Here is a 20,416-nt window from a genome sequence, read left to right on the forward strand (position 1 = left end):
CTGGGTTCAGGTTTCTGTGAAATGGTCTCACCTGGCTCCGCTGACGTCCACTCCCACCATCAGCTGCCCGTTCAGTGACAGCAGTTCGTCTCTCAGTTTGATCCCCCCGCAGCGGGCCGCCGGGCTCCTCTTCCTCACCTCCGTCACCCAGATGCAACCCACATCCATGATGGGGCCCTGGTCCCGCCTCCTCCTGGGGCCTCCCTTCTTTCTCCCATCAGGGTCCCCAAAAATAGGGATGTTCCCGAAGCTGAGCCCAAAGTCAGACGTGTCCCCCTCGTGTTTACTGAGGAAAACAGCGTGAACCTCCACATCCAGCCCCTCCCTGGAGGAGGGGGGGCTAGCTGATGGAGCAGCGTCCTCCATGAAGTTGAATTTAATGTACTCCACCAACTTCTGGATGGCAGCAAGACACGGGGACATGTCCTCCACAGCTCCACTGTTAACACTGCTGCTGCTACACACACTGTCCCCCTCCCCATTCTGACTGGAGTCCTGGTCCACGTGCTGCAGGAGGAAGAAGAGGGACAGGAGGAGAGTGCTTTGATTCTACCAGAATAATCACAAGGTTTACATCTTTACACTCATGCAGAGTCCAGGTTTGAACTGCACCATGCAGCTGTTTGACAGATTTTATGTTTGATTTGAACGACAGCAGCTGTACACAGACAGTCACATGTTTAACCTGTGTAGCTCCACACAGTTGTTCATTTCTTGCTCGACTGTCAGTTCCAACAAAATCAGACAAAAACAAGAAAAACACATGAAAATACACAAGGGATGAAGGTTATTCTGGATTTTTCTTTCTGTGAAAAGACCAGAACCAGCAGAGGTCCCTGTTCTGTCCGAGGCCCTCAGCCTCAGTCCCACTGGCTCCAGCTGAAGGTCACAAGTTACACAAGTTCTAAACCTGGGAGTTGGTTGTATTTATGGCAGCAACATTTTAGACTCAGATCAGTTTCATGTTGATACAGTTGTTGTAATGAGTGGATTTGTTCACCGAGGGAAAGTATCTTCAAACTAGGGCCGAATGATATGAAAAAAAAAAAAAATCAGTGTCAGGATTTCAGGTGGGGTGGTTATTTTTCATTTTTCATTTTCACTGAAAAAAAAAAAAAAAATCTAAATGATGATGATGTGTTTTTTGTTGGGTCTGTTCCAAATAATAATATACCTTTACATCAGCAGAATATGATGTGTAGACTGAGGCGTCTCTGTAGCAGCACAACACTTAATTTATGGTCTGTTGTGTCACAAAGAAACTGCAGCTCCTGTGATTTGGATATTGCATTGGACCACAGTGTGATTTCAACAGGCTAATATTTCAAACCTTAGCAAACCGCTTGTCAGTGCTGAGGAAATGGAAGCTGAGGAGTGGGATATGGAGTGAGGCATCACATCAGCTTGACATGACCCTGCATCATGATCTGCAGTCGGTCAGTGTGGTAACTCCATCACCAGGCTCCATCACACAGATCTGACCAGAGGGTGAAGTGAGGTTTATTTGTAGAAACCACACATCCATCACAATGACACACTGTGATTGACTCAGACCTGCTGACTCCAGACACCCTGCTCTCATACAACATGTGTCTGTTTTCCATAAATAGATATTGAGGACAATGAAGCTTCCTGTTTACACTTCTCTCAGTAATGTACACGGGGCGGGTTTGGTGATTCGGGGCCCTCAACACACTGAGACATGGAGCCTTTATATGGTCTTATACCCTGTGTCTGACTGAGACTGTTGTTCGCAGAAGAATAAAACTGATAAAAGTAAAAATTCTGCAGGTAATAAATGTGGTTAAAAGTATAGAAATGTCCTCACACTTACTTTACTGTATGTACAGGCAGTAACTGCTGGTAACTGGTTTTAATGTTCCAGTTCACACTGAGCTGATGTCACATCTGATGCTTTGTATTAAAGCACAGACCCCGGACTGAGGTAGATCACGTACCTTGCAGACAGAACCGTCCTGACTCAGGCTGCAGTCCTGCTGTGGTCTTGTGCTCTGTCCCCCCTGCCACTCCTCCAGCAACGGGAGGATGTTGAGGGCGTTGTCCTGAGTGATGGGCATCCTGGCATCCTGGGCGTCTTGGTGGGTCTCTCACCAACAGCCACGCCGGTGTTCCCAGGCACAGGGACCAGTACCAGAGCGGGCCGACAGCCCCGGGCCCATCTCTGACAGAGGAACTGTGGGACTCTACTTTGAGACCTCCAGATGAGCCAGGGTGGGAGATATCAGACAGCTGGGAGGTGGTGTCATCAACACCAGCTCATCACCTGAGGACAACACAACAATGTCACATGACCGGCTGAATGAAAATAAAAAAGATTAATGAAAAATGATATTTGCTCTTTTTGTTACTTTGCCTCTTTTTTATTTCTAACAGCTACGAATAATAATTAAAGCCTTTTAAGGCAGCAACTGTCACAATCAGAAAATAATATTTCATTTCTCTGATTCACTGTTTTGTTCTCGTCCCTCTCTACATTCACTCTCTAGCTCGCTCAACCATGGATGTTCTCTCACCTCTCTCTCCCCTGTGGGGCAAACTGAAGGGAGCGACGTGGTCACTCAAGTTGGAGGACGTGACTCTCTCTCACTTCACAACCAAACCCTCTGCGCACCACAGAATCTAAAGGCCCACCCTTGGGCTTCACAGCAAGTCAACAACATTCTCCTGGAACTAGGCGAACATGTTTCCTCAACAATGATCAAGAGAAGACGTCATGACCAGAACCTGAGAGGATTCACCAAACCTGGTGAACCTGCTGAATCAGCAACACAGACCAGACACAAACAGAGACCATGATGTGATGAAACAAAAACCACCTATGTCTAAATGATGGAAGGAGGAGGTCGTGACCCACAGCCTCCACCTCCTCTGTCAGACACTGTGGTTCTGCTCTGGCTCCAGTGGATCTGACTCACGGGTGTTTACTGAGGTCACAGGAGCAGTCTGAGCTCAGGTTTAGTCAAATGCTTCAAACATTTCATCATTCACCTGGACAACGATCCTGAACACATGACCAGCTGAAGAACTTCCCATGGTGGAGAGGTGGAGATCAATAAAACACCACTGAACTCAGGGTGATGAAGTCCAGATCCACTAAAGCATCAAATCTAAAGAACAAGAGTTCATCCAAAAAGTGTCAAAGAAGAGTTTGACCCTGATGTTCTTCAAACCACTAATACTCAAAGAATCAGCAGTCAATCCCTGAGGCTGTTCATAAAAACACAACAGAAACACTTCGTAGAATAAATCAAAGACAAGGTAAGATTAAGACTAAGACTAGGATTAAGTCTATATTAGTGGGGAAATTTGCAGTATTATAGCAGCAAAGTGGACAAAACTGCAAATGTCAGGATCAAATACTAAAGAAAAAGTAATAATATAATATGTATAATGAGAAATTTACACAATATACAACAACAGTAGCAGCAGATAATGGATATTGCACAGTTGGTTTGTAAATTATTGTACATGGTGAGTGCAGTGTTTGTTGTAGGTCAATTAATGATGTTAGTCACATAATATATATCTTCCCATTGACGGATCTTGAGGACACATGGTGGATCAAAGACCATGATGACAACCCTCACCATCACTTTCTTAGTTAATCTGAAAACATATTAACACTGATTATTCCAGATTTCCTCATCTGAGAGGGGCTGAGCCATGACCACACTTTCTAACTGACTGAGCCCGGAGCAGCAGAGCGACTGTCTGGATGATACAAATCCATCTGAAACCTGATTTCTATAATTTACAAAGCTCCGCCTTGTGGCCGGTGGTGACGTTCAGTTTGTTGTAAATGGTCTGAACCAGCAGAGTCCCTCAGGGTCCCGGCTCATAATAAAGTGCTCCTCTGTGAAGTGAGGAATCTGGGCTGAGCCTCCATCTCCATGTCTAACTACAGACAGAGAGCCCAGCGCACCCACATCTGTGGCAGATGTGGAGGAAAACACAGGCTGCATGAGACCGCACTGAAATGACTGAGCACAGCTCGGCCTGCAAATCAACTGTTGGCTTTGTGGTTCCATCTGCCTCTACTATTCCTGTACACTGTGGGGCCGCCCCGCTCTGGCCCGAGCTCAACTGTGGGCTGGGACAGGAGTTGTAGGTTTACAAGGAAGTCATGGAGGATGAAGTCCAAGAGATGGACAAGAGCCATTCTGGGTTTATTCCTGAACTGATCCTGGTTAGTCATCCTCAGCCTGTGCAGCTTTATCTGATAAATAACCCTGATGATGTCATCTGCCCAGCATGCTAATGAGATGCACTGTGGGAAATGTAGGATCTATAATAAAGAATTTACTTTGACCTTTTAAAATGATTTTGTTTCTTATGTTCTGCCTTTGTTTGACAAGTAAACATAAATAGATGATGATGAGGGAAACGAGGAGATAGAGAGATGAAACAAAGGTTCCTGACCAGACACTGACTGTTGACATGCTTCAGGGTCAGTATCTGAACCACAGGGTGAACCATTCGTTTTTAATGTGCCTCTCACAGTTATCTCACTGTGCACAAATCATGACTGTCTGTGTTGAGGTGATCCTGGGGGGGGGGGGGGGGGGGGGCAGTGGCGATCCTGATGTGGGTGTGTACATAAAATTCAGCTGAGTGTTCAACTCTGTGCATCACCACAGACGCTGGCAGACGACTCTCCCTCCCTTTATTTAGACAATGTCTGGGAAACGACAAACTGAAAGACTGAGCTGGAAACACAAACCGTGGTAGAAGCCAGGAGGACACATTAGCACACAATCACACAGCTCCCACAGACTCACTGTAAACAACAGTGCCAGGTACAACAGGTTTTGTGTTTGGGCATTCTGAGACTCGGTTTGCAGAGTTGCTGCTGAGCTGCTGAAGCTGAACTGAGGCAGTTTCCAGGAGAATCACAGACAGGGAGCTGCAGCGGATCTGCAGGCGTCCCTGTGGACTGAAACGCTGCTTTATTAAAACTGCTGGGAGCTGTCAGCACAGTGACCAGATTCTTTCTCTAACTCTGAAGTCTAATTTCTTTGGCCCAAAACCAGTGAAGGTCCCTGTGGGTGTGTGTGCTTCACACCCCGTCTGCCCTGCAGCAGGTTGGTCCCATCAGTCCCTCTGCCGAGCATGTGGTGATAAGACTGTAGTGAATATCTGAAATATATATCATATATTTATATATATAAATATATATAAAATATCTAAAATCTGCTTTGGTTTCCGGAGCTCTTTCACCAGAGAAGAGCTCATTAATATCAGAGAAACAACTCCAGTGGATTTTTTTCCTACTTTTCTCGACTCACCTGTGGAATTATTGGACATTTTGGTCAGAGGTCACTGACCGTTGCTCTCGCAGTGAAACGCCGGAGGAGAGGAAAACGTGCCGGTGCGCTTGCGCGTCTCCGCCAGCGCGGACTCCGCACACCTCTCCCAGGTATCTTTCTCTCCAAGGTGCGTTCACTGCCCAACAAACTGGATGAACTTCAGCTACTGGTGCAGAAGAACAGAGACTTTTCCTCATCTTCCGTCCTGTGCTTCATGGAGACGTGGCTGTGTGGATCGATCCGGACTCTGCGCTGGAGCTGGCCGGCCTCCAACTCTTCAGAGCGGATCGCGACACAGAGCTGTCCAGCAAAACCAAAGGTGGAGGAATCTGCTTTTATGCAAACAGTGGCTGGTGCAGAGACGTGACAGTGATCCTGCAGCACTGTTCTCCTGACCTGGAGACTTTCATCATAAACTGCAGGCCCTTCTACTCCCCCCGTGAGTTCACCTCAATCATCCTGGTCGGTGTTTACATCCCACCACAGGCCACAGCAGATACTGTGTGTGGAGCGGACCAACCCGGACTCCGTAGTTATTGTCCTTGGTGACTTTAACAAAGGTAACCTCAGTCATGAACTGCCCAAATACAGACAGTTTGTTAATTGCCTGACCAGAGAGGGGAACACTCTGGACCACTGTTACACCACAATCAGTGGTGCTTATCACGCCGTCCCCCGGGCTGCACTGGGCCACTCTGACCATGTCATGGTCCACCTGATTCCCACATACAGGCAGAAACTAAAACTGTGTAAACCTGTTGCGAGGACATCGAAGCAGTGGAGCAGTGAAGCCATAGAGGATCTGCGGGCATGTTTGGACTGCACTGACTGGGAGGTGTTCAGGACTGCTTCCAACAGTCTGGATGAGTTCACAGAGGCTGTGATGTCATACATCAGCTTCTGTGAGGACTGCTGCATCCCATCACGCACCAGGGTGAGTTATAACAATGACAAACCCTGGTTCACAGCTAAGCTCAGTCAGCTCAGGAGGCAAAAGGAGGAAGCTTTCAGGAGTGGGGACAGGGACAGGTTTAAAGAGTCCAAGTACAGGTTTAGCAAGGCGGTGAGAGAAGCTAAACGACTGTACTCTGAGAAACTTCAGCTCCAGTTCTCAGCCAACGACTCTGCTTCTGTCTGGAAAGGGCTCAGAAAGATCACAAACTACAAACCTAAACCCCCCCACTCCATTAATGACTTCCGTCTGGCCAACGATCTGAATGAGTTCTACTGCCGCTTTGAAAGACAGTGGGACAAGCCTGACACTAACCTCCACATCAGAGCCACATCAGAACCCCCCTTCTCCCCTACCAAAGGAACGTCTCTCTCTATCCTGGAGAGAGATGTCAACAGGCTTTTTAAGAAGCAGAACCCCCGCAAAGCAGCCGGTCCTGACTCTGTCTCTCCATCATCCCTGAAGCACTGTGCTGATCAGCTGTCTCCAGTGTTCACGGACATCTTCAACACCTCACTGGAGACCTGCCACGTGCCAGCCTGCTTCAAATCCTCCACCATCATCCCTGTCCCCAAAAAACCAAGGCCCACAGGACTAAGTGACTACAGACCCATTGCCCTGACCTCTGTGGTCATGAAATCATTTGAGCGCCTTGTCCTGTCCCATCTCAAATCCATCACTGACCCACTCCTGGACCCCCTGCAGTTCGCCTACAGAGCCAACAGGTCTGTAGATGACGCTGTCAACATGGCTCTCCACTTCATCCTCCAGCACCTGGACTCCTCAGGGACCTATGCCAGGATCCTGTTTGTGGACTTCAGCTCTGCCTTCAACACCATCATCCCGGCTCTGCTGCAGGACAAGCTCTCCCAGCTGAGCGTGCCTGACTCCACCTGCAGGTGGATCACCGACTTCCTGTCTGACAGGAGGCAGCACGTGAAGCTAGGAAAGCACGTGTCTGACTCCCAGACCATCAGCACTGGATCCCCGCAAGGCTGCGTTCTTTCTCCTCTGCTCTTCTCCCTGTACACCAACACCTGCACCTCCAGCCATCAGTCTGTCAAGCTCCTGAAGTTTGCAGACGACACCACTCTCATTGGACTCATCTCTGATGGCGATGAGTCTGCCTACAGGTGGGAGACTGAGCGTCTGGTGACCTGGTGCAGGCAGAACAACCTAGAGCTAAACGCTCTGAAGACAGTGGAAATGATAGTGGACTTCAGGAAGAGCCCAGCCCCACCCACCCCCATCTCCCTGTGTGACTCCCCCGTGGCTACCGTGGAGCATTTTCGCTTCTTGGGAACCACCATCACACAGGATCTCAAATGGGAGCTAAACATCAGCTCCCTCATCAAAAAAGCTCAGCAGAGGATGTATTTCCTGAGGCAGTTGAAGAAGTTCAACCTGCCAAGGACTATGATGGTGAACTTCTACACCTCCATCATCGAGTCCATCCTCACCTCCTCCATCACCATCTGGTACGCTGCTGCCACGGAGAGGGACAATAACAGACTGCAGCGTATCATCCACTCTGCTGAGAAGGTGATTGGCTGCAATCTTCCGTCCCTCCAGGACCTGTACGCCTCAAGGACTCTGAGGCGTGCAGGGAAGATTGTAGCTGACTCCTCCCACCCTGGACACAAACTCTTTGTGACACTCCCCTCTGGCAGGAGGCTGCGGTCCTTCAGGACCAAAACCTCTCGCCACAAAAATAGCTTCTTCCCATCTGCTATTAGCCTCATCAACAAGGCTAGAGAGCCCCACTGTTGCTGATCAATTGCACCAATCACCAGAAAAAATTCCTTGTATGTGAAAACATACTTGGCAATAAAACTGATTCTGATTCTGATTCTGATATTTCACAAAGGCTGTGGACTCAGGTATCAGTGGATGGAGCTTATTAGGGGCTGGGCAGGTAGACGGCCTCCAGTCTGGTTTAATGTGCTGTGAATTATAAGACCTCTGGACCATTTTAATTATTTAGATGCTTTTCATATAAAAATCAAAGTAAGTTATAACAAATGTAAACACAGTTGTATTGAAACATTTCAGAGGTGATGTACTCTGGCAGTTCAGACAAACATGAGTGATTTTCTAGTCACATGTTCCACTCAGCCTCCATCATGACTGACAGCTCGGCCTCCTCGCTGCTACACTGCTGCTTCACACACATCGCTGTCTCTCAGTCAGAGTTTCTTACATGAGCATCATGACATCCAGAGCGTGGAACTTTAATTTGAGCTCACTCAGTAGGAAATCCTTCACAACATCCATGTGAATAGAACCATCCACAGCCCAGATCACATGACACTGATGTGTTTGTTCTGCTCTCACTGTGAACTGCTGCAGCTGTGCACAGACGCACATCCTGCTCCTTGATGAAACCTTCATCAGACAGATCTCCTCTACTCCTCCTCGTCCACACAGAGGATGTGTAGAGTCCAGATTCAGATCATCAGTCCTACTTCAGCTCACCCCCCACGGTCTCCCTCAGACCAGGACCAGCTGCACGTGAGTCATTCACAACATCCCCAGCAGCTTCTTCTAGATCCTGATAAGGGTAGTTCCTGTTCTGGACTCTGGGGTTCCCCTCCTCTGCAGCCTGTACCGACTCAGTTTTTCTGGTCTGGATATTGAGACTGAGATAATTTCCTCCACTGCAGCAGTTCAGGGTCTTCCTGACTCGTCCCAGTGACGGAGAGGCTGATACTAACGATCTCTCCTTCACTGACTCTCCACAGAGCTGTGTGAAGCAGCAGGTACCAGTGACATCAGCCGTCTTTACCTGGACTGACGCTGTTCACTGTCAGGAGATAAACTGGTTCAATGCTGTGCAACAAAAATCACCACAGAAACCTTTGTGCTTATACACCAGTGAACAGTGAGACAGAAAAATCACACAGCAGTTAAAACTAAACCCCCTCAGGACGTCTGCTCCTTCCAGTCCCTGCCCACTGTCTCCAGGTAACCAGGACGATCACTGAACGCATCATGGTCTTCATTAACAAGTCTACCTGGAGCTCCACAGGTAGATGTGTGGCTATGATGTGATGTGTGTGACAGAGATTATAGTGGTGCCCCCAGAGGAAAAGAGAGCCACTATAAAAACCCTCATTTATTTACGGCTCATCACATTTATGTCACAACATGACGACTGAAGAGGAGACGATTTCCTGTCAGGCTGTCAGCGAGTGTTTTTCAGATGATGAGTGTAGGATCTCCAACATCACCGTCTCCTGTATGAACTGCTGGATTTATGTTTGAAACTCTGAAGGTCGCCGACGACAGAAAGTCAAACAGTGAGACAATGAAACCGGAACTGATCCTAAACCCACAGAGCTGCAGAATATACAAAACCTCATGTTGTTGATGAGTGTCAGAGAGCAGCCATACATTCATCACCATTCAAACTGTAAAATAAGCTGCATTAAATATCAACTTAAAGCTTTAGTTAGAAGAAACAGTGCCCTCCTAACGTTTCCTTTCTCCACCAAACAAACTACTTCAAGAGATTCAATAAGAGGACTCAGACCTGGATCCAGATTCTGTAGAACACCATCAAACTCTCGACAGGAAACAGAGTCTTGTGTTTACAGGGGATGAAACTGATCAGCCATGATTGTCACCAACACTTCAACCTCTAATGTATGATAATGTGCTCCTTCTGCTCCCAGCCCAGTGAGTCTGTTGATCACTGACACTGAAAGTTTCTACTTATTACATAAATCTTTTTTTTTTTTTTTTATCTTGTTGTCCTAAGTCTCTTACCTGATTTTATGCAATCTCAATATGACTTATTTATAGAAAATTATAATTATCCATAGAAAATGGATGGATGGATGGATGGATGGATGGATGTTTTTATTGTTTTTAAATGCTATTTAATGCTATCTTAAAGGTCTACTTTTAATGTATTTCCATGCCTCAGTAAAGCCCACTGAATGGTGCATATAAGACGTGGCAACAGCCCAGGTTAGCCTATCTGAACTGGACCAGTGCAGCTAACCGTGGCTAACACTATGCTGATGGACAGGTGAGTGGTACAAAGCGACTGAACCACCGAGATGTAAACACGAAAAAGAGCACAACCACTAACACTGTGTCAGCCACTGCCAGTTACAAGCTAACAAACAACATAAACAAATAAAAGATGCTAACTACGCTAACAGTTCTGATCCGTCTGCTAGTCTCTGATTCTGGTCTCAACAGACTCCTCATCTGAGTCTGGGTCTGACTGAGGCTCCAACATGAGGCTGAGTCTCTGATGTTTCCTCCTCTAACCATCTTCATCCTCTCTGCTCTTTCACCTGGACACCTGGAGCAAGCAGGTGGTGGGCGGGGCCAAGGCCTGATGCAGGTTTCTGAGTCAGGAAGTCAGTATAGATGAGCTTCAGACCAGTTTTTATGAGTGGAAACATGTGAAACTAAATATGAATCATAGCAGAGGAAGTTTAATATGAATGTTATCATCAGGTTTATCTGAATATGGCTGAACATTAACCTACAGTAACCTCATCTTACCACAGTAAACTGTCTGTTACAGCTCTAACCATCTTGATACTCTCTGCTCTTTCACCTGGACAACTGGAGCAAGCAGGTGGTGGGCGGGGCCAAGGCCTGATGCAGGTTTCTCAATCAGGAAGTCAGAGTAGATGAGCTTCAGACCAGTTTTTATGAAAACATGTTCAACTAAATATGAATCATAACAGAGGATTTTACAGAGTTTGAAACACGTCTAGAGGAAATTTAAACTTGCTGACTTGGAGTTAAACTTTGCCGCTGGTGGGGTGCACCACGTGAGTCCCCTGTTCTCAGGTCACCACTGGTTGAATCACCTCCTCTGATGCAGGAAGAATATTTATTAAAGAGTGTGTAGGAGCCTGATGACAGTCTCTAGATGTGTATCCTGTGTCACGGTCCACAGGAGTTAGAAAGGCTTTAAAGTGTAAACACATAGACAGAGGGATGGAAACTGAATCAGTTCATCAGCCGCTGACACACATCCGTTAAATAACAACAGTATTAACATGACATTTCCAGTAATGACCTAAATCCCTCTCAATGGAGCCCCTCCCCCTCCGTACATAATCTGTGGCTCAGCACTGGGAACAGAATTAAAGACCTTCAGTCTGTGTTGATACTGAGTCACATTAACAAACCACAGTCGGGTTATTTACAGGGTGCCCACACAGGTGTCAACAGGGTAAACAGGCAGGCTGTGACCATGGTAACAATGACTGTGTGACAGGGTAGCACACAGTCTCAAGAGTTTTTATTCTCACACTGTCAGATTCTGTAAAGACCAGGATCTTACAGGGCCACCATTTACAGGTCTAGATTATCTCCCATCATTCTCCTGGTGGAAATTTACAGGAAGAAACAGTTTGTTTTGATCCAGACTTTTTTGCTCTTTGAAATTTGTCATTATTATTATTATTATTATTATTATTATTATTATTCCATAAATTTAGTAACTGAACACTATAATTGTCATGATCAGGCCCTAAAATGACTATTCAGACTTTGAATTTATGATTCCCTGTTATATTTGGAAATTATTTTGCTTCTCTTATGTATTCGATGCAGCCTCACACAGAACGACTCCTCCACGCTCACTGTCAGCTCAGTTCTCTGCTTCCTGTTTGCTGCTGGAGAAGTCGATAGTGTTCACGTCACTGAACGTCTCTATCTGCACGAGCCAAGACTGAAAACTGACAATAATATTAAACATGTTTGATTTCATCAGAAGGTCGACATGAAAAACAGACTGACTGAAGACAGCTCAGACGATCACTAAACGACACTAAACCATGGACCTTGGATTTTTAACCAATGTTAAAAATTTTCTGTGAGAGTGAAGTGATTGATTGATTGATTGATTGATTGATTGATTGATTGATTGATCTGTGTGAGGCTGATATTACATCACCAGTGGGCTCCAACACCTGAGACCACGTGACCACTTCACTCGGATGATCACGTGGTCTCAGACTTTAACTGCATCAGGCCCGAGTTGAGCTTGGTTACTACTCTCTCAGACATGCACACACAGTGACCCTGCATATGCACACAAGAGTCGGTTTAAAGAGTCCTGTCTGTTCTCATCATCCAATCACCTGAGGTTTTTGTTTTGTCTTATTTTGTTTTGATCAAAATGACAAATATTAGAAATGATGGTCACTTGATCAAATGTCAGAGGCCTCAGGAAGTGAGCTGCAGTTTTTCTTTCAGCAAGCATGTGACATTTTTGTGTGGTCTATCAGGCCCAGTTCAGACCTGGTATTAACATCCGTCCTGAGTGATCCGATCACCAGTGGACAGCTCTAAGTTCAGGTGTGAACACACCCAGGATGCATTTGAGATCCGATCACTCAGACCACATTCACAGGTGGTCTGAGTGATCATCCTGGCCACATTGAAAGACCACCTGCTCTACTGAAGTCGTTTGCATAATTGAAACTGCAAACTCACTTGCGCGACAACCTCATCATAAAAAGTGCAGCAACAGGCGACAACACCAGCAAAGAAGAAGAAGGCTGCTACATCAGCAAACAGAAAAAATGGACTGACGCGGATGGAGTACTTAGGAAACACACAATCTGGGCCGAGCAAACAATTCAGCGTAAACTGGAAGACACATGTGAAGACAGATTTTAATGCCAGGTGTGAACAGATGTGCTGAGAGCTGTCCACTTGTGATCGGATCACTCAGGATGGACCTTAATATCAGGTCTGAACAGAGTCTTAAAGTGACGACGACAACAACAAATGAGTATGAGCCCTGATTTAAGAACCTTGTTAATGTCCACATGATGTTTTTATATAATAATGACATATGATGACCAGAGTTAGCATTAGCACAACCACACTGTGTCAGCCACTGCCAGTTACAAGCTAACAAACAACATAAACAAATAAAAGATCCTAACTACGCTAACAGTTCTGATCCGTCTGCTAGTCTCTGATTCTGGTCTCAACAGACTCCTCATCTGAGTCTGGGTCTGACTGAGGCTCCAACATGAGGCTGAGTCTCTCTGATGTTTCCTCCTCTAACCATCTTCATCCTCTCTGCTCTTTCACCTGGACACCTGGAGCAAGCAGGTGGTGGGTGGGGCCAAGGCCTGATGCAGGTTTCTGAGTCAGGAAGTCAGTATAGATGAGCTTCAGACCAGTTTTTATGAGTGGAAACATGTGAAACTAAATATGAATCATAGCAGAGGAAGTTTAATATGAACGTTATCATCAGGTTTATCTGAATATGGCTGAACATTAACCTACAGTAACCTCATCTTACCACAGTAAACTGTCTGTTACAGCTCTGAGCACTGTCAACGCATTGACCTGTGTGCCATCTCCTCTGTGGGTGTACACACCCTGTCCACAATTACTGTCCACATACTTGTACCAGCTTGGACACTGTGGTATAATCTACAACCTCACAGCAGCAGCACGTGTTACATGTATGTAGAGGTCTCTGCTTCCTGTCTCCATTCAGATGTGTGCTGCACCTTTGCCAAACTCCCCAGGTTTAATGCTGCACCATCAAGGTCTCCACACTCAGATGGTGATGAACCAACATGTCCACCTTCCTGTTGGACAACAAGGATTAGTTTCCCACTCTTTGTTCCGTGTTTCAGTCTGACCTACATGTCTCATCCGACCCCTCCCCCTCCACCCGGCTTCTCTCCTGGGCACCATATGGCCAAAGATTAGAAAAAGCCCTGTTTCAAATGTCCCACTGTTACAGAATAAAGGAACAACACTAATGTGGTCCACTGTGGTCTGACACAGAGACTCAACATGCTCTGGACCTTTTTAAATCCACATAACATGACTGTCTTTTTTTCACACAATATATTACTCCCAGCAGAAGACCGTTCTTCCCCTAATCATTGACAACCGTGACTGAACTCACAGCTCGATTTTCCAATGCAGATTGAAATGGCTTCATAAGAGTCCATTCCAGTGGTTTGTGCCCCAGTTTTACATCCAGAATGTGGTGCACAACCAGTGCCATCTGTAAAAACACTTTTCTGCAGCTGCCCTCTCAAGTAGTGATGGAAACCCTGTATCAACACACTGATTCTGTGCCAAATTTGGCCCAAAAGGTGAAGTAATTAAGCTTTTATTAGGGTATTTTGCAAAAGAAATGTAGTAATTTCTAAAACTTGCCAAGCAGTGGAAATACATTGATTTTGTAACATTCTAACTTCTTTAGTTTTATCCCACAAGCTGTTTTTATTGATTGATTTTCTAGGTGATGTGAGCAGTCAGTCCTTACAGCTGATAACCAGCAGATCTGATGTCACATTTGACTTGACATGTCTTCATTTAACTTAATTTTTGTACAAGTTTGACCAAGTTCTTTAACAGGTGAAGCAGCAAAATTACAGGTTCCAGAGAAACAGCGCCCCTATGGCGGCAGGGGTTCCGGACCTTGGTTGTCATAGTTACAATAAGGTCACAGAGAGCGGCATACCTACCTTCTTTGCCATGGTTACTATAATAATGGTCATGGCCTGGTTAGGTTTAGGAAAAGATGGTGATTTGGGTTAAAATAAATACCTCAACATTAGACGATCTTTGTTGTCATGGTTACATTAATAACAGTGAACGGTCATGGATAATAGAAACAACATAAGCTGCTACTGTCACTTGGGAATCGAACACCGCTCTCCTGTGTCATATTCATCCATCCACCCCAACCTCCTCCTGACGTGGACTTTGTCGCTCTATAAACTACGTCACCACACTTTTCCCTTTGCTCCTGTCATCATTACTACGACCACTAGATGTCACCTAGCAACAAAACCTAATTATGGGTCATATTAACCTATTGACAGACGACCTCTGGGCCAGTCTCAATAAACCACTTAAAGAGTCCTGAACAGAAAAGTCCGCAACCCCAAAGATGTGACAGAGAAGTTTAACCTGTGGACAAAGGTTTAAATCTTATTTTGGGGCAGAGTCACCACCACCAGCTTCTCAGTGGTTTTTATCAGATGTGACTGTGCAGGTTTTATTTCCCAGTGCAGTCACAGCTCTCCCCATTCATTTAGACAGGAGCCTGGAGGACCACCTTACCAGGACTGTGCTACAGACCCAACTATTAAAATCCTAATCCTGATTAGATGATGTGAGACTAAGACAGAGATCAGGTAGTACCATAGTCCACCCTCACAGTCCTGCCAAGTCATGTCAGGATGGTGGGTGTTCCGTCTGTGTGGTGTTTCACCTCTGCAGGTACAGAGTCATGACTGGACCTGGTCTGGAATCAACCTCAGGAATACAACACAAATCCAACTGGCATTTGAACACAGATCTGGACCAAAACTGACCTGAGGTCAGTCAGACAGAACAGCAACAGTAGCAGGTAACTAACGAAGTCATTAGACACTTCCAGCTCCTCACAGGTCACACTCTCTGTCTGCCTCGTTTCTCTGCCTCTCCTGAAATAAAGACCAGCACAATCATCACAGAGCTGAGACCTAAACCACACTGACCACAGGTTACAGTGACTGATGGATCACACCTTACATTCACTCCACAGGTTATAACAACAAAACAACAGCAACAGTAAAAATCAACTGAAAACCTCACCACACCAGCAGAGGAGATGGAAGTCAAGATAGAGTTGGGTTAAAGTTATAAATTCAGCTTCTATCTTTGTTAAACAGCGTGTAGAGGAGGACGTGGTATGTTTGGAGGTGGAACTGACGCGGGGCTGCAGGGCTATGGGGCTCTTAGGCTGAGCAGCGCTGGAACATGCCGGGGATTAGACATATTTATTGTTTGAGGCTGTGGTAAGCTGCCGTCAGCAGTTTGTGAGCGGTGTGCAGACAGAGCACAGCAGCCAGACTCTGTCCAGACCTGGAGCAGAAAACATTCACCTCACTGTGTTCACACACACGTGACCACATCATAGTGTCACTTAATGCAGCTGCATGTGTGTATGTTTATATGTGGAGTGTGTGTGTGTGTGTGTGTGTGTGTGTATGTGTGTGTCAGGGCAGACTTGACTATCTCAGATCCAGCATCTCTGGGTGTTTCCCTCCCTCTTCTTGCTCCTCTCATCAGGTGAAGTCACGGTCACACAGACTGAGCTGAAACAAGTCGAAACAAGTTCAAATTGAAACGACTTCACCTCGTCTTCACCTTCATCTGTGACACCTGGGGGAAAATCAGTGTGGAGGGCTGCAGGGGACCAGCTCATAGAAACATGTGGGGCGGTGTGAGTGCAGCTGCCTGCAGAAATATTTGTGGGGGTCTAAAAATAATGAACAGATGTATGAAGACCCAGGCTGCACGAGCAGCACTGTGCATGGAGGTGAACAGAGGTGTGGCCACAGTCAGAACTGCAGGTCCCTGATCCTGGTCCTGAGAGGATCCTGATGCAACAGAATGCTCCAAATAAAATGATAATCTCAGGAATATGCTTGTATCTGCTGTGACAGCCAACAATCTGTTCAGACACGACTGTGTTTACAGCTCTTTGTACTTGTAAAAACTTGTGTTCTGACAATAAGCCTCAATCTCAGTCCTATCTGAACAAACACTGCACTGCCTCACATTTAAAGGAGAGGTTCACATTTTATCAAGTCTGTCTTAAAACAACAGTCACACACCCTCATGTCCACTGAAACAGGTTTTATTAGCTGGGATTGCTCCTCCTGCTCATACTGGTCATTAGGAGATCCCTCCCTAACAGGATTTCAGTGTAAGTGATGGGACGACATCCACAGCACTTGTCCATCTTGAAGTCAGTGTGATGCCTCTGTGGTCTGGGTTAATCTAATCAAGTGGGCGTTTTCCAAAGTTATAATCTTTTTACTCTGAAATTCAATCCTCTTGTTTCAGGACAGTGTTTCCCTGCTGAGCTGCAACAGAGGGACGGCAACACAAAGAGGACATTTCATACTTCAAAGATTGGAGCTCTGAAACACAGACGCAGACACATGAAGCCTCCCCAATGGAAGCATTTTAGAAAGAGATATCTGGGGGAGTGGGGTGATGTATTAAACATCCACAATGTATCACGGCATCTTGATGTAGAAAATATCAAGAACATTGAGTATAAATTTTCTTGTTTTAAAACACTGGCATTAAAACTCACTTTAACATTTCTCTTCTCTCTCAGGCAACACCCTCCCCTGCCCATCCAGAACCTCTCCTGAGTGTGTGTGTGTGTGTGTGTGTGTGTGTGTGTGTGTGTGTGTGTGAGAGACATAGGTGAGGCGTGTTTTTGTATCGGAGTGAAGAAGTAAAGCGCCAAAGCGAGTTTCTACGTGTCCAGAGACGGTAACTGAAGATGGAGGAGCATGAATTGGTTCAGAACAGAAGCAGCTCTGAGGTTAACGTCTTACTGTTGATGCTCTTTTTTTGTTGCTTTGATTTTGTTAAAGGTCAAATTTAACTTGTGATTTCCACCTTTCTGCAAATATATGTTTGCATACAAAGAATATTTTAATGCAGACAGATGTTGCAGGGACTTGAATCATCATACAGATGTGATATTATGCATCAAAGGGTTAAATTGCACATTTATGAAGTGATTTATAGGAGAGTTCAGAATATCCAGACATATATCATGTATCATGATCCAGACTAAAAATATCATGATGTTATTTGTAGGCCATATTGCCGAGCCCTAAATACACTGATGAGTTGTATGAACAGGAGAAATGATTGCAGCGGTCAAAACATTTACTAACTATATAATAAAGCCCACACCGGCCAACCCCGGCTCGACAACTACCGGTTTTCAGCAGAACTGGACTTAAAGCTGATGTTTTAATATCACAGCTCTCTCTTTCACTCTCTCCCTCTCTCTCTCTCTCTCACACACGCAGACACACTCACAGTGACAGCTCTGCAGACTCTCCTCCAGTATCCGACACACTCACATGTCTGATTTGATAACAACAGTAGTAGTAGAGTATCTGCTCTGTGGGGCAGGCATCAAAACACTCCCCTCAAGAAGAAAAGGAGGTGGAAATGATAGGACCAGAAATACAAACATTTACTGGAGCTCTTATAGATAGTCATCCAGTCTCAGTCCAGGTAAAACACACAGTATATGATGTGTAAACTACAAATCCCTTCTGTCTGGTTGCTGAAGGTGGTGGACTGGGAATGATCAGTGCAGTCTGGATGGCAGCCTGTAGATGTAAAAGCTATCACATTATTTCACAGTGAGGTCATTTTGAGAGCTTGAGAAAAACAGTGAACAGAGTTACAGAGAGTGAGGTTTCCTCAGCAGGAAGACAGAAGGTAAACTAATCTACCAGCAGCTCATTTTATCATGACAGAGACAGAGGAGGAATCAACAGACAGACAGAGGGATGGAGCCATTTATAGACACTAGAGAGGAGGCACTGACTCATCTGATCTGTCTTCTGCAGGACTATTCAACAAACCTGCACCACACAGCACACAAGCAGCATTTAGTTTGTGTGGGTTTGTTAATGCTGCTTCTTTTATTATGAATATTAAAGCTCGTTCATTTATACAAATACTAGTCACAGTGGTGGGCTGGAAAAAGCAGCAAGATGTGGTCAAAGGGAAGAGTCTGTGGCTGCAGGCTGCCTCGACAAAAACAACACAGTCTGCTGTCCTGCAAAGAACTGCTGCAAGTTACAGCGCTGCTCAGACTCTGCAGTCACCATCACCTCTCTAAAGTTCACCCATTAAAGGTCCGGGTGGGAAGAGTGTCCACAGACAGAGAGCCAGCCAACAACCAGCCAGTAACCAGCCAGTAACCAGCCAGGCTCCGTGCTCTGGGTCTGGTTCATTCGTGACTCTAATTATATTGTGTCCTGATGTTTAACAACACAGTAAACACGCTCTGACAGGACAATAGTGACTGTAACTGTTCTCTTATAAACCAACCCGTCACACTGTATCCCACTGTATCAGTGTCAGTATTACAGCAGAGGACTCGTACCTTTGGGCTACATGGTCATGAACTTCATGAAAGGCTCCTAATCCCAGTGAAGACGTCAGGATAGTCCATGTTGGAGGGGTTTTGTTAAATTAACTAGGTATTGAGGTTAACTAGTTCTCCTAAAACTACCAACACAACTTCTAAAGGCGTCTTCACGGTTTAGTCCGCTCAGCTTGAAAAAAAGTGTCTCCAGACTTAAAAACTCCGTCCAACACAAATCCACAGCGGGGAAACGCGCCCGAGAAGCGGACGTTTAGAGGAGCTGCACTGCTTTTCTTCCTCCGCAGGTAGCGGGACTTGATGAGCTTTCATGCGGCCGCCCTGTCCTCGGCTCCAGGCGGAGGGCGGAGCTACAGGCTCCAGATTTTGTCGAGGCGGCTGTTTTTGCGCTGAACTCCGCCTCCCAGGCTCCACTTCCTCCCACACTGTGTGATGCTGGACACAGAGCGGCGATGTGGCGGGGGGGGGGTGGCTCAGAGTTCCCGCTTTGGTCCACTACGGATCGCATGAAGGGTTCAACAACCATGTGATGATCCTGAGCCATCAGTTGTAATTTAAAGGACACTTTATGACACTTTATAGTAATAATAATAATAATTATTATCATAGTAGCACTAGTAGTAGTTGTAGTACTGGTAGTAGTTTCATCCGTCCAACGTTTTCCAGCTCCTCTTAGAGGATGCTGATGCGTTTCCAGGCCAGATGAGATCTCTCCAGTGTTCTGAGTCTACCCTGAGGCCTCGTACCTGTTGGAGGTACCTAGAAGACCTCCACCAGGTGCCCAGGAGGCATCTGAACCAGATGCTCAAACCATCTCAACTGGCTCTTTTCCATGAGAGGGAGCAGCGGCTGTACTCTGAGCTCCCTCCTGATGCCAGAGCTCCTCACCCTGTCTCTAAGGCTGAGCCCAGACACACAGCTCATCACCGTAGGTGAGGGTTGGAACGAAGAAGCCTTGTGGCTCAGCTGCCTCTTCACCTCTGAACTCTTCTAGACTTCAGAACCTTGGCTGGACTGCTGGGCCTTTTCAGACCAGTCATCTGGCCTCTTACTTGTGAACATGATGGGTCCTGTCCAGTTGGTCAGTTGGTGGAGCATCCATTGAATCAGCATGAGTCTCTGACTGTTCAGTTCTGATCTGGTCTGCAGGTCTATGCTGCTCCTCAACCTCAGTCCACTGTCATGTTCATGAAA

The 20,416-nt window shown here is 46.0% G+C and overlaps 1 protein-coding gene across 3 annotated transcripts in view; it reads right to left on the reverse strand.

Annotated features, from left to right (window-relative positions):
- Positions 1-19,627, reverse strand: part of pdzd2 (PDZ domain containing 2) — a 52,913-nt gene extending 33,286 nt beyond the window's left edge. For 2 of the 3 annotated variants that reach the window (XM_071481705.1, XM_071481704.1), the window contains exons 1-3: positions 19,223-19,624; positions 1,959-2,284; positions 32-507 (exon numbers count right to left, since the gene is read on the reverse strand). In XM_071481705.1, coding sequence (XP_071337806.1) covers positions 32-507; positions 1,959-2,078 — 596 coding nt within the window. In that variant the 5' untranslated portion in view covers positions 2,079-2,284; positions 19,223-19,624. Of the gene's footprint in view, positions 1-31; positions 508-1,958; positions 2,285-19,222 lie in introns of all 3 variants that reach the window. The other variant, XM_071481706.1, reaches the window with a different exon arrangement.
- Between the last annotated feature and the right edge of the window lie 789 nt (positions 19,628-20,416).

Source organism: Trachinotus anak, unplaced genomic scaffold (genome assembly GCF_046630095.1).
Source record: "Trachinotus anak isolate AG129_WGS33_773 ecotype Australia unplaced genomic scaffold, CSIRO_AGI_Tana_v1 ptg000008l, whole genome shotgun sequence".
NCBI classification, from domain to species: domain Eukaryota; kingdom Metazoa; phylum Chordata; class Actinopteri; order Carangiformes; family Carangidae; genus Trachinotus; species Trachinotus anak.